The sequence below is a fragment of the Talpa europaea genome, assembly GCF_964194135.1.
Source record: "Talpa europaea genome assembly, chromosome: 7".
Taxonomy (NCBI): Eukaryota; Metazoa; Chordata; class Mammalia; order Eulipotyphla; family Talpidae; genus Talpa; species Talpa europaea.
In genome coordinates this window covers 32,872,061-32,887,245 of record NC_140074.1, presented here as the reverse complement: position 1 = coordinate 32,887,245, position 15,185 = coordinate 32,872,061, and the positions used below count along the sequence as shown (strand labels likewise).

Below are 15,185 nucleotides of genomic sequence, written 5' to 3'. Positions count from 1 at the left end.
TGTAGTCCCAGCTGTTTATCTTTGCCTTCACTATCACTGCTTTGGGTGATGTGTCTGTAAAGATGTCTTTGATGTGCAAATCACGTAGTGTTTCGCCTATATTTCCTTCTATATATTTTATGGTTTCAGGTCTTATGTCTAGTTCTTTAATCCATTTTGAGTTGATTTTTGTGTATGGTGTGAGGTACTGGTCAAGCTTCATTCTTTTGCATGTAGCGACCCAGTTTTCCCAGCACCATTTATTGAACAAACTTTCTATGCTCCAATGCATAGTCTTTGCTCCTTTGTCAAAGATTAGTTGACCATAGATCTGTGGGTTTATTTCTGGATTTTCTATTCGATTCCATTGGTCTGTATGTCTGTTCTTGTTCCAATACCATGCAGTTTTGATGATTATGGCTTTGTAGTAGAGTTTGAAGTCTGGGAGTGAGATGCATCCATTCCCTTCTTTTTTTTTTCAGGAGAGCTTTGGCTATTCGGGGTTTTTTGTGATTCCATATGAATTTCATCAATAATTGTTCTATTTCTTTGAAGAATGACATTGAAATTTTGATTGGAATAGCATTGAATCTGTATATTGCTTTTGGAAGGATGGCCATTTTAATAATGTTTATTCTTCCAATCCATGAGCAGGGGATGTCTCTCCATTTCTTTGTGTCTTCTTCTATTTCTTTTAATAGTGTTTTATAGTTTTGTTTGTATAGGTCCTTTACCTCTTTTGTTAGATTTATTCCCAAATATTTGATTTTTTTTTGTTTCAATAAAAAAAGGGATGGTTTTTTTGATTTCTTCTTCTTCAGATTTATTGTTTGTGTATAGGAAGGCTACTGACTTTTGCGTGTTGATTTTGTATCCTGCCACTTTACTGAACTGATTGATGAGTTGAATTAGCTTTTCTGTGGAGTTTTTGGGGTTCTCTATGTATAATATCATATCGTCTGCAAATAGTGATAGTTTGACTTCTTCTTTTCCTATTTGGATTCCTTGGATGTCTTTCTCTTGTCTTATTGCCCTGGCTAGGACTTCCAGTATTATATTGAAAAGCAGTGGTGAGAGTGGACATCCTTGTCTTGTTCCAGATCTTAATGGAATTGCTTTCAGCTTTTCACCATTGAGAATAATACTGGCTGTTGGCTTGTCATAGACAGCCTTTATGATGTTGAGGTATGTTCCTTGTATCCCAAGAATTTCAAGGGCTTTTATCATGAATGGGTGTTGCACTTTGTCGAAAGCTTTCTCGGCATCTATTGATATTATCATATGGTTTTTATATTTCTTTTTGTTGATGTGTTGGATAACGTTGATTGATTTTCGGATGTTAAACCATCCTTGTGTCCCTGGAATGAATCCTACTTGGTCGTGGTGAATTATCTTATGGATACATTGTTGGATTCTGATAGCTAAAATTTTATTGAGGATTTTTGCATCAGTGTTCATTAGGGAGATTGGCCTGTAGTTTTCCTTTTTTGTGTTGTCCTTGTTCGGTTTTGGTATTAGTGTAATGTTGGCTTCATAAAACGTGTTTGGTATTGTCCCTTCCTTCTCAATTTTTTGGAAGAGTTTGTGAAGGATAGGCACTAATTCGTCTCTGAATGTTTGGTAGAATTCATTTGTAAATCCATCAGGTCCTGGGCTTTTGTTTTTGGGGAGGTTTTTGATTACCATTTCAATTTCGCTGCTTGTAATTGGTCTGTTTAGGTGTTCTATTTCTTCTTTATCTAGCTTTGGGTGATTGTAGAGTTGTACGAATTTGTCCATCTCCTATAGATTGTTGAACTTGTTTCCATATAACTGTTCATAGTAGTTACTGATTATTCTTTTGATTTCTGCTGTGTCCGTTGTGATTTCTCCTCTTTCATTGATGATCCTGTTTATTTGTGCTTTCTCCCTTTTTTCCTTTGTGAGCCTGGCTAGGGGTTTGTCTATTTTATTGATTTTTTCAAAGAACCAGCTCTTGGTTTCATTGATCTTTTGGATTGTTTTTTTAGTTTCAATTTCATTTATTTCTGCTTTGGTTTTTATTATTTCTTTTCTTCTACTGGTTTTGGGGTTTTTTGTTGTTCTTTTTCTAGATCTTTGAGCTTCGAGATTAGGTTGTTTCTTTGAGTTCTTTCTTGTTTTTTGATGTGAGCGTCTATTGCTATATATTTTCCTCTTATTACTGCTTTTGCTGCATCCCATACATTTAGGATATTGGTGTCCTCCTTGTTGTTCAATTCAAAGAATTTTTTAATTTCTTCTTTGACCCCCTCATTAGTCCAGTGGTCTTCTAGTAGTGTGGTTTTTAATCTCCATGAGGTAGGAAAGTTCCTTGCCTTCTTTTTATGGTTTATTTCTAGTTTGATGCCTTCATGGTCAGAAAAGATGGTTGATATGATTTCAATCTTGGTGTATCTGTTGATGTTTGTCTTGTGCCCCAGTATGTGATCGATCCTGGAGAATGATCCGTGTGCGCTTGAGAAGAATGTGTACTCCGTTTTTTTGGGGTTTAGTGTTCTATAGATGTCTGTTAAGCCCAATTGCTCTAGGTCCTTATTTAGAGCTTTGGTTTCTTATTTTTTGTCTTGTTGATCTATCCATTGTTGATAGTGGTGTGTTGAAGTCTCCCACTACGTATGTGTTTTCTCCGATGTCTGTTTTCAGAGAGGACAACAGTTGTCTGATATATTTTGGTGCTCCTTCGTTTGGTGAGTATATGTTAATGAGTGTTATTTCTTCTTGAAGTATTGTCCCCTTGATCATAATGTAGTGACCATTGGGGTCTCTTTTTATCTTTTTGAGTTTGAAATCTGTTTTATCTGATATAAGTATAGCTGTTCCTGCTTTCTTTTTCGGTCCATTTGCTTGTAGGATTGTTTTCCATCCTTTAACTTTGAGCCTATTTTTATCTTTTGTAGCTAAATGTGTTTCCTGGAGACAGCAAAAGGTTGGGTTTTGTTTCTTAATCCAGGCTGCAACTCTGTGTCTTTTTATTGAAGAGTTTAGTCCATTTACATTTAGAGTTAATATTGATATGTTAGCATCTGTATTTGCCATTGTGTTTGTCTTTCCTTTGATTTTATTTATTCTTTTAATAACTTTTTTTTTTTTTTGGCGTTCTTTCATTGTTATTCGTCCCTCTGAGGTTCTGGCTTTAGGACTCCTTGTAGTATTTTTTGGAGTGGGGGTTTAGTTGTAATGAAATTCCGGAGTTTCTGTTTGTCTGGGAAGGTCCATATTCTTTCTTCAAAGAGGAAGGAGAGCTTTGCGGGACAGAGTATTCTTGGTTGGCATCTGTTTTCTTGGAGTCTGTTGACTATGTCCCTCCACTCTCTCCTTGCCCGTAGTGTTTCTTCGGAGAAGTCTGATGTCAGCCTGATTGACTTTCCTTTGAATGTTATCTGTTTCTTCCCTCTTGCCAGCTTCATTATTTTTTCCTTGTCCTGGATTCTTGGGAGCTTTACTATTATGTGTCTTGCTGTATTTTTCCTTTTGTCGTGGAAGTTTGATGTTCTTCTTGCTTCTTGTATATCTATTTTCAGCTCCTTCTTCACATTTGGGAAGTTCTCTTCAATTATCTCTTTGAATATTTTCTCTGTTCCTACATCTCTCTCCTCTCCTTCTGGTATCCTATAATTCTTATATTTCCTTTCCTCATGGAGTCAGATAGTTCCCGAAGTCTTTCTTCGTTCTTTTTCCTTCGTACTTCCCTTTCCTTTTCTGTTTTGGTTCTTTTTATTTCTGTGTCTTCAAGAGGGAGTACTCTCTATTTTGTTATGTGTTCAAATAACCAATTCTTGGTTTCTTTGGTTTTCTCTGTTCTTCACATATCATTTCATTCTTTGGCTTTGGGTTACATTTCCTATTTTAAATTTAAACAAAAGTTTAAATTTTCCCGTGCCCCAAATTAACTGCATAAACTTTTTCTTAATTTTTAAAGCCAATATCCACTCAAGGTTCATGCATTCCAATGGGTTATTATATCTCTAGTTTCTTAACCTGGAATAGGCTTCTCTATCAGTTTCAGTTACACAGATATATTTTTGTAGATCAGGCTACTTTAATTACCAGCCACACATTCTGGATTTGTTTGGTTGTTAGTCTTTTCCCTAGTTCTCTATATTTCTTATATTCTGGAAGTGAGGTTTAAAAGTTTGTATGTGAATACTTTATGGATGATGTATTCATAAAGTTAAAGGTGTTGGTTTTTTTTTTTTTTGTATTTGTAATGACCAAAGTAAAACATTTAAAATCACAGCTTCTAGAAGAACCATTTGTTCTTGCCAGTCTTGTACCTCTCCTCAAATTTGACCTTGGTCTCTTGTCGGGCCTTGTGTTTAAGAGCAGGATCTCTGAAGACATCCTTGATGACAACAGTTTTGTCCAATGGGATATCCACAGAGTACCTGGTGGGCATGAGGTGATTGTAGTTATACACTTTCACAAAAGACTTGCTCTTTGACCTTTTGGCAATTTTCTTCTTGCCCATGGCAGCTGTCACTTTGCAGGGATAGCGATCAATTCCAGCCACCAGAGCGTGGCTGTAAGGGCGGTTTGCGGTGCCATCATCAATGTTTTTCACAATGACCGCTTTGCGTCCAGAGTAGCGTCCGGCCAAGACCAGCACCACCTTCCTGGGTTTCATGAACTTGCCCATTTCAGCAGCAACCACTTGGGCCTAGTTAAAGGTGTTTTTATTCAAGAGTACTTTTTCATAACTTATTTTTAATTGAGGTAACCATTGGCTTATATTGTTAATCCAGTTCTCTATTGTTAGACATTTAAGTTACTTTTATAGCCTAGCTGTTGTAAATAGTACTGCAGTAAATACTGTAGAGCATATAGTTTTTGACATTGATGATTTCACATTATTTGAATAGATGCCCATGAGTATGATTGCTGAGTCATTCATTATTACCATTGATAGTTTCTTAAGGTAAATTCAGAGTATTTTCCATAGTGACTGTACAAGTTTACATTTCCACCAATAATGTAATGAAGTTCCTCTTTTTTTTTTTTTTTTGAATATTTAGTTATTTATGCACACAAGACCTGGGGTACAGGCCAGAGGTGTGGGGGGGGGTAAGAGGATTCACCAGAGACAGAGTGGGAAACAGAACAGCAGATTGACTGAAATACACTTCTGAGGGGAGCAGCAGGCCAGTGAGGAGAGGTCAGCTGCATCATGTGGGTAGCTCCCTGGCCAGGGATCGAACTGTTGCTGCAGTGGCTGACGATAGCTTCATAGTGCTGCGTCTTAACCCCTTGCGCCACCGGGAGGCCCAATAAAGTTCCTCTTTATCTGTATTCTCTCCAAAACTTCTTGTGGGGAGTCTTTTTAGTATATATATACTCACACACAGGAGATAAGATGTCATTGTGGTTTTAACCTGCATTTCTTACTGGAAAGGATGAGCTTTTTTGTGTCTGTTGGCCTTCTGGATATCCTCTTTGTTCAGATCTGCTGCCCATTTTTAAAATTGACCTGTTTTTCTGTTGTCGAATTGTATAAGTTTTCATGTATCTTTTATATTAACCTCTTGTTGGCTATGGGATGTGTATATTCTCCCATTTTAAATACCTTTTTAATCTTATGTTTTCTTTCATTGTTTACAATCTTTTTAATTTGAGGTAATCCTAACTATTTTTACTTTTATTTCCCTTGCCATAGGGGTCACGTACCCAAAGACATCTTTGTCATTGAGGTCATGGAACATATCACCAATGCTTTTTATATATTGTTGCAAGTCTTGTATCTAAGTCTTTAATCCATTTGGAATTTATTTTTGTGCTTGGGGTTAGAGAGTGACCTAACTTCATTTTATGTGTTCTTTCAGTACCATTTATTAAAGAGACTCCTTTGCCTATTATATGTTCATGGCTACTTTAATGAATTAAGTTTTGATGTGTACTTGTATTTATTTTTAAGCTTTCTGTTCTATTCCATTGATCCATGTGCTATGCCAAGACTGTTTTCGTACAGTAGCTTTATAGTATAAAGTAATGTAATATGATGCCACCATTTATTTCTCCATTTTTTCCCTCAGGATTGCCCTTGCTATTCAAGGCTTCTATACAAATTTCAGTATTTTTTGGTTTGATTTCTATGAAGAATTTTGTTGATATTTTGATGGGGATTGCTTTACATTTATATATCACTTTAGGTAAGGTGGTGGTTTTGATTGGGTTGATTTTCCTCATTCATAAGATATCTTTCCATCTCCTTGTGTCACTTACTCCTCCAATAACGTTTTATATTTCTTGTCCTTCACAAACTCTTTGGTGAGGTTAATTACAAGGTATTTGATTCTTTTTGAAGCAATTGTGAATGGAATTATTAATTTCTTTTATTTCTTGATCATTGTATTGAAAACTGGATTTTTCTGTGTTAATTTTGTTCATACCACTTTAGCATATTTATTTCTAACAAATATTGGTGGACTCTAGAGTTTTCTAAATATATATATAATACCATATCTATGACTAGTATAGTTTTACTTCATTGCTGACTTGAAGTCTCTTACTTCCTGTTGTATTGTCTGATTGCACTAGGCAAAACCTCTAATATTAAATTGAACAGATTTAAAATGGTGGTGGTGACAGGGGTATCCTTGTCTTATTTTCAGTTTTTCATCATTATGTAATATGCCATTAGTTGGTTTGTGATATATGATTTTATTACATTGAGGTGGATTCCTTCTTATTCCCATCTGTTTAAAGTTTTTATTGTAAGTGAATATGGGATCTCATAAAATGCTTTCTCTGCATCTGTTGATGTAATCTCCCGGTATTTATCTTTATTTTTGTTGATATGATGTAGTACATTGATTTGCATATGTTAAAATATCCATGTATCCCTGGGATTTATCTCACTTAATCATGATGTTATAATCTTTGTGATATATTGTTGAATTCTTGTTAATATTTTGTTGAAGATCTTTGCGTCAGTGTTAATCAGGGATATTGGTCAGTTGCTTCTTTTGTGCTGTCTATATTTGTTTTTGGTATTAAGCTAATGCAGTCGTCATAAAATATATTAGGAAGCATTTCCCTGGAGAATTTTTGTGTTGCCATGCAAAGTTTCTTGATTACTTTATTGTGATATAAACAATATAAGAATTTTAAATGTACAGTGCAATATTAATTATAGTTGTAACGTTGTACAGTAGATCTCTAAAACTTATTCATCTTGCTTAGCTGAAACTTTATACTGTTGGTTATCAAATCCACACATTTTCCTCTCCTCAGCTCTTTAATACTACAAGTTTGACTTTTATAGATACCTTATATAAGTTGAATAATGTATTGTTTGTCCTTCTGTGACTGGTTTATTTCACTTAGCATATGTCCTCCCAGTTCACCCATGTTGTTGCATATTGTGGAACTTCTTTTTTTTGAAGCTGAATGATATTCTGTTGTTTAAATATACCACATTTTCTTTATTTATCCATCGATGCACATTTGGTTGTTTCTATGTCTTGGTGCTTGTGAATAGTGCAGTAGTGAATATAGTAGTGCCAAAATCTTTTGCAGGTTCTGATTTAAATTCTGTGGATAAATATTCAGAAGTAGGATTGGTGGTCACATGGTAGTACTATTTTTTATCTTCATGATCTTTTTTTTTTTTTTTTAATACATTGACAACATGTTACATTTCCAGCAACAAGAATTCCCCTTTCTCCACATACATGCCAGCACTTTTCTCCTTTCATTTTTGGATAATTACCATCTTGATAGGTTTAAGATCTTGTTGTGATTTCTTTTTGAATTTCCTTGTTGACTAGTAACATTGAATATCTTTTCATGTACCTGTTGGCCATGTGTTTTTCTTCTTTAGAGAAATGTCTGTTTGTATCTTTAGGCTAGTTTTAAATCAGATTATTAGTTTTTTGCTATTTAATTGTGGGGATTTATTGAATATTTTCGCAATTAACCCCTTAATAGATTGCATATATTTTCTCCAGTTCATAAATTGCCTTTTCACTCTCTTGATGTTTTGTTTGCTTTGCAGAAACTTTTTAGTTTAATCCTTGTTGTGATAAGTTGACCATTTATATGTGGATTTATTTCTACAGCTCTGATTGGTCTTTATGCCGGTACCATATTGTTTTTATTGCTGTATCTTTGTATTTAGAAATTAAGACTTGTGATGTCTCCAGTTTTGTTTTTATCAAGATTTGGCTATTTGAAATCATTGTGGTTATATATGAATTTTAGAATTATTTTATCTATTTCTGTAAAAAATACCACTGTGATTTTGATAGGAATTATAGTAAATTTTTAGATTGTTTTGAGTAGTATGAATATTTTAAGAATGTTAAGTCTTCCAATCAGTGAACTCAGGGTGTCTTTATATTTGTGTTTTCTTTCATTGTTTTAGTTGGTTTTTTGTAGTTGTCGGGGTACTAGTCTTTCACCTCTGTAGTGCCTGATCCTATGTATTTCATAATTTTTGATGCTATTTTTAAATGGGATTGTTTTCCTAATTTCCTTTTCAGGTAGTTTTAGTGCACTTAACTTTAATATGTTGCTTTTATAACCTTAATTTTCTGAATTACTAAATTTCTTAATGGAATTTTTAGTGTTTTTTTATATATAAGATCACATTGTTTGCAAACAGCAATGGTTTTACTACTTTCTGATTGGAATATCTTTTATTTCTTTTTCTTCCCTAATTGCTCTGTGAAAGCTTTTCAGTACTATATTGAATACAAGTAGTGAGAGTAGGGATCCTAGCCTATTCCTGGGTATTTGTTGTTGTTGATTCTTTTGGATTTTCTATATGGGTAATCATGCCTTCTATGAACAAAGGCAGTTACATTTCTTTCTTCCCAATACTGTACTTTTTATTTCTTTTTATTGCCTACTGCATTAGCTAGTCCTTCTGGTAAGATTTTGAAGAGGCATTGGGAGAAGGAATGTCCTTACTTCATTCCTGTACTTAGTTGGATAACTTCTAATTTCTTACCAGTGAGTATAATGTGATCTGTAGGTTTTTTGTACAGTAAATGTTCTTTGTCAGGTTGAGGAAGTTTCTCTCTGTTCCTAGTTTACTGAAGAGTTTTTGTCACAAATCAGTGTTGGGTTTCATCAGATCTGTTTTCTGCATCTGTTGGTATAATCATGGTTTTCTTTCTTTAGTCTGCTGTTGTGATGGATTATATCAGTTGATTTTTGAATGTTAAAGCAACTTTTCATATCTGGAATAAATAGTTGTTGGCAGTAGTGTACAATCCTTCTATACTTTTTTGGATTCAGTTAGTTGCAAATATTTGTACCTGTGTTCATGAGGGATAGTGGTCTTCTGGTTTCTCTCCTTGTAATGTCTTTGGCTGATTTTAGTGTTAGGGTGATTTGGACCTCATAGAATGAGTTACAAAGTGAAAAACTGGTGTAACTTTTTCCCTTAAATGTTTGCTAGAATTCAGCAGTGAACCTATGTGGCTTGGGTCCTTCTCTTTTTTTCCTTTGTTAATTATTGATTCAATTTCTTTATAAATATTGGCATATTCAGAATGTATTTGGAGGTGGGTCCTCTTTTAGTTGATTTGCTTGGGCTTTTTAAAACTGATGATTTAATGTTAGTGTTTTATACTTGTATAGTTAAGATTCAGAGTACTCTTATCTTTAAATTTGCATATGTATTTCTTATGAGATATTAATGAAATACAACTTTTTTTTCTAGCCCAGTGTATTAATTGTAACCTATAAGGAACCTGCAAAATCATCTTCTCAGTTTGGATCCTACAAGCAAGCTGAATGGAGGCCAGATAGTACCATGATAGCTGTGTCGGTAAGTACATTTTTCACCTTAATAGTATTTTATTATGAAACCATTGCATTGCATTTAAGTTTTATTTTATTAGGTGACTTATTTCACTTTCATAGCCATTAGTATTTACCTTCTGTGATGTGAATTATTGTGCCCATTTCTTCTGTTCATTTACTCCTCTTTTTTTGTTGACTCCTCTACTTCCTCCCATTCCTAGATATTATGTCTTTATCCTTTTCTGTTTATTCTTCTCACTTTCCAGTTTTGTCCTTGAAGTCTATCTAGTATGGATTTTTAAAGCTTTCATGTACATTCATACAGTCCTCCCTCATTTTAAGTTCTCACAAAATTGATTAACTTTGTGGTTGTCATAAAAAATTCTCATTTTTATTTGGATCTGTGTCTGCATTTCTCCTGTTTTGATGATGTGCTTATATTTGGTTAATTTTATCAATTTGTTTTGTCACGTCATCGTCACCTAGTTTGAATGAGCTGTACAATCACATATAAGCATTTAAAGCCTGTGGTTATTTTAAGTTTTTGTCAGAAGTAAAAGGTGAATATTCTTACTTGTCTATCTGACTTGTCTAGGTGATGGTTAGCAGTACTAAAGGTTTATTGTGAAATTTTTGAGTGCCGAACTAAGACTGAAATATTCTGAACCTGAAGAACCACTTATCAGATACTGAACAACTTAGGAAAATAGTTTTTGCTGTGGACTTGGTAATGTTTCCTAATGAATTCATTCTAAAACTGCAAAATAAAACAGTGCTTATCTGTGAAATTTTTACGTGATAGTCATTTCAAAGACAACTACCATGAATCACAAATAATGACAGGCTGCTTTTTGTACTTCTGCTGTCAAAAGTTAAGACAAGAAGTAAGATTGCTATTTCCAACAAAATTAGTAGTAGAACTCAAACCACAGTTCCAGTAGTGTTTTCCAGACCTTGGGTAATTGCAAAGGAAATTTCCACATTTCAAAATCCATTTAATTGTGTGAGTGAGAATTGCTTCCGCTTAACTTTCAGTTGGAAATGATTAATCTCCGTTGTGATGACATGTTGAAAAGGCAAACAGCAGGACAAGAATCTGGTAGACTTTTATAATTACCTACCAAGTGATGAATATATTCAATTAAAATCATATGCACATGAATTGATATCAGAATTTGGCAGTACTTGTGAAGTCATTTTCAAAAATGAAATATGTAAAATCTCATTATGGAGGAGCATTTCATTAAGAATGAAAACTTTGGACTCACTTTTGATGATAGGGAACAGTAACTTTACACTGAAGCAAAATATCTCCATAAAAAAATTATTTTCAGTGGTGGACTTGCATTATAAAGAAACATAATACTCAGTTTTCATTGCTCTTATAATAACTATAATTTATTCATAAATTTCTAAAGATTTCTGTCCTCTCTGTATTGATCATTTCTTTTTATTCTTTCTGATGCTTTTTCATCTTGGAGCCTTGCTGACCCTGGAGAGACCAGCTCTCCCAGGGCTAGCCAGTTTCTAGAAATAGTGTAGAATTCACCTGCTACTTCCCCTTTTATATGCAAACCAACACCCTAACCACTGTCTTTATGAAAGTATTCTACCCACTATTCCCCTGCCCTAATTAACCCAGGCCCAGTTACCACATAACCAGATAACTGGAGATAGCCCCTACATCCCAGTAAAGTCATTTGGTCTATTAGCTTTATTTTTAGACAAAATAATTTCACATTTGTTTGTGTGCTATAATAAATATTAAGAAAACAGAAGTTAGAAGAATTATTCTTGTCCTCAAGGTGGGGCAATAAAATTCATACATAAAGGAGAATAAAGCAGTTTTTAGTTACTGCAAAATCAGTTTTACTTAATCTAGTTATTGCTGCATATAGTCCTTTCTAGAACTTTGTGGTGATGTAATGATGAATTTAATTATAGTTATCGTAGTATATTTTAAATATACTTGTAAATACTGACCTGCTTCAAGTGATTTATGTTAATTCCTGTTTGCATAATTTAAAACATGAATTAATATTTTAGCTTACGTGAATTTTAATATAGGATCACAAATAGATTTTTTCAAATAGGCTTACTACACTAGTTCTATATTCACAGCAATATTGAGGGGGTTGGTCACAGATTTTGAAACCTCACTTCCCTTCCTCACATATTTATAGCCATTGTCAACATCCCCCACCTGAGTGGTACAGTTGTTAAAATTCATGAACCAATAGTTACCTCCCAGAGTTTAGAATTCAAATTATGGGGCACCTTAATGTTATCCATTCTCTCGGTTTGGAAAAATTTGTGATGATTGGTATTCACCATAATAGTATATACAGGTGCTTTCGCTGTCCCCCACCACCCTTTGTGCTCTGCCTGGTCATTCCTATCCCATAGCAACCACTCACTTTTTTTTGTTGTCTTCATAGTTTTTTTTTTTAAGATTTCTTTATTTTTGCATACAAGAACTCTGGGGTACAGGCTAGAGGTGTGGGGGGTGAGAAGATTCACCAGAGACAGAGTGGGGAACAGAACAGACAGATCGACTGAAATACACTGCTGCGGGGGGCAGCGCGTGAGTCAGGAGAGGTCTGCTGTGACATGTGGGCAGCTCCTCTGGCTGGGGATCGAACTGGTGCTGCAGTGGCTGCGGATAGCCTCAAAAACTATCCTAACCCCTTGCGCCACCAGGGAAGCCCTGTCTTCATAGTTTTGCCTTTTCCAGAATGTCCTACAAAAAGAATCCGTATGTAACCTTATTTTTCATACTATTTTCTTTCACTTAGTTATATGCATTTAAAGTTTTCTTGTCTTTGCAACACTTGATATGTTCGTTTAGGCATTGGAATAACCCATTGTCTGAGTTTATCATTTTTGTCCATTCACCTACTGAAGGACATCTTTGTTGATTCCAGGTTTTAACAGTTAAATATAAAGTGCTGTAAACATTTGTGTGCAAATTTTTATGTGGACCTAAACTTATTAATTCCACTGGGTAAATGCCAAGGAGTACTTTTGATGTGCTATGTGGTAAGACTGGTTAATTTTGTTAGAAATTGCCAAAATATCTTCTCCAGTGCCTTTATGACATGATGTGGAACATGTGGAATGTACCTACTTGCTATCCATATAACTTTGGTGAAGTATCTACAAAGGTCTTTAGCCTTTTATTTAATTGGACTGTTTTCTTATTGAATTTTAAGAGTTCTTTGTTTATTTTGGGTTAATCAGCTATGTCTTTTGCAAGTATTTTTTCCTAATCTGTGGCTTGTCTTTTCATTGTTTTGACAAATCTTTTTCAGAGCAAATGTTTTCTATTCTTAAATCCAGTTTATGAGTTCGTTCTCTCATGGATCTTGCCTTTGGTATTGTACTCAAGAAGTTATTGCCAAACACAAGGTCATCTATGTTTTCTGTTTCGTTATCTTCTAGGAGTTCGATAATTTTGAGACTTGGATTTTTAAAAAATTTACAATGTTTAAGTTATAATGGTAATACAGTTTGATGACGAAAACCTGAGAAACAAAAAAAAAAAAAGAAAACATCGATAGTTTTCATAAACAGAGTCATTTTTATTTATGGTCTTATATTTTTTTCCAGGAACTTTTGCAGACATTCATACTTAAAAGCCCATAGCTTTTGAAAGTTTTTTTAAAAAAGATTTTTATTTATGCATATAAGAACTGGGGTGCAGGCCAGAGATGTGGGGGGTGAGAGGATTCACCAGAGGAAGAGTGGGGAGCAGAATAGGCAGATCTACTGAAATACACCGCTGAGGGGAGCAGCGGGTAAGACAGGAAAGGACTGCTATGCCATGTGGGTTAGCTCCCTGGCTAGGGATCAAACTTATGCTATGGTGGCTGGTGACATCTTGATAGTGCTGAGACTTAACCCCTAGCACCTCAAGGGAAAATACTGATGTCTATTTGGTTTTATGATTTTTAAAATTATTTATATATATTTTACACCATTGTTCATTTTTATACAATGTTTCCTTTCTCCTCTCAGGTGTATTCCCCATAAAATTCCCACCACCAATTCACCTGTGCACCATCACTATAGTTCCTGGTGTTCTTCCCTCTCCTGTTTTGATCTCCCCCCTCCCCTTCCCTTGCAGAATCTCTCTGGTCTATTTGATTTTAAATCCAAAGTGATAAAAGTGAGCACTAATGTCACTTCTTAATGGGGAAACAGATTTGCTAAATCTGAGTTTTGTAAGTAGATCATGCAAAACATTTTTTTCTTTATAGAAAACTATCGTACATATTTATAATCTGCTTTTTTCAGATAATACATCCTGAAAATTATTACTTCATCATTGTTCTATAACTTGATTTTGGATGTCTACATAGGATTCTAACCTACATATGAGTAGATTTTCAAATTGATAAGTAGATAAAGGAGTTTTCATGTTCACACAAATTTAGAATCTTTATACATTACTCTGCAGTTTCACTTTTTTCTACTGAATATATTATGACTATCCTTTTAGATTATCTAGATTATTAATTTTAGTATTTGTATTATATTCCATTGTATGGACATTTATTTGCTATTCAATAAAATTGTTTCCCTTCCCAGAGTCCCAAGTAATGTTAAGAGTCTCATTTTGCTTCATTTATGCCGGTATTGGGTTGATGAAAAATGGTTTGGTCATTTTAATTTCCACTTCTTTTATTGCTTTTGAGGTTTGGCATCTTTTAATGTTTATTAGCCATTTGCAGTTCTTCTGTAGATTGCTTGTGTTTGTCCGGTTTCCAAACCTAGAATATTAGTTCCATGTCAGTTTGGTTTTTCACTATAGCTTTTTTTGCACATCGTAATTACATACATAATAAATAACATCTGAACATACCATTTTTTAACCATGGTGAAGTATACACAAAATTTATATTGAGATACAAAAAATTTATATTGAAATTTTAAAATTTTTTAGCCATAAGATACTGTTCTGTTGCCCTTTGGTTTCTAATGTTACTGGTGAGAAGTCTAGTGTTAATCTGTTTCTCTTTTCTCTGCAGGCAACTGGTCTTTCTTTGTATGACTTTTCTCTTTATGACTGAAATTTAGTTTATTCCTACTTATTATCTCTAGATACTACATCTTTATTAAACTAACTTTCTTTGTCCACCTTAACCTCCCCCAAATTAATCTGAGTCTCACTTCTGAAATTTGAACATTCAGCTGTATCTGCAGCTATGGTATTTTTCTCCTATTTCTTGAAGAAGAGAAAAAGACATGTTCTGTGTTTTTTCTTATATAACTCATTATTTTTTAGCTTCCTGATTTTGTCTTCCAAGTCTTTTACCTGGTCATTAATTATTTCATCTCCATATGTCCTGTATCTTAAAACTGAATTCACCTATTGATTTTTTTAAATTAGGAAATATTTAGCTCTGTTTATGTTCTAGTAGTATTTTCTGAAAGTT

At 34.1% G+C, this 15,185-nt stretch overlaps 2 protein-coding genes across 5 annotated transcripts in view; one reads left to right on the top strand and one right to left on the bottom strand.

The window, feature by feature from the left end:
* Window positions 1-15,185, top strand: part of RIC1 (RIC1 homolog, RAB6A GEF complex partner 1) — a gene marked incomplete at both ends in the record, with an annotated part of 111,561 nt that overhangs the window by 10,700 nt on the left and 85,676 nt on the right. For all 4 annotated transcript variants that reach the window (XM_084239022.1, XM_084239021.1, XM_084239020.1 and 1 more), the window contains one exon: window positions 9,665-9,772. In XM_084239022.1, the coding sequence (XP_084095148.1) occupies window positions 9,665-9,772 (108 nt within the window). The remainder of the gene's footprint in view (window positions 1-9,664; window positions 9,773-15,185) is intronic.
* On the bottom strand, window positions 4,190-4,636 carry LOC311173060 (large ribosomal subunit protein eL27-like; the record flags this gene model as incomplete). The annotated part of the gene is made up of 1 exon (XM_084236781.1): window positions 4,190-4,636. The coding sequence occupies one exon, from the start codon at window positions 4,634-4,636 to the stop codon at window positions 4,241-4,243; it is 396 nt and encodes a 131-aa protein (XP_084092907.1). The 3' UTR covers window positions 4,190-4,240.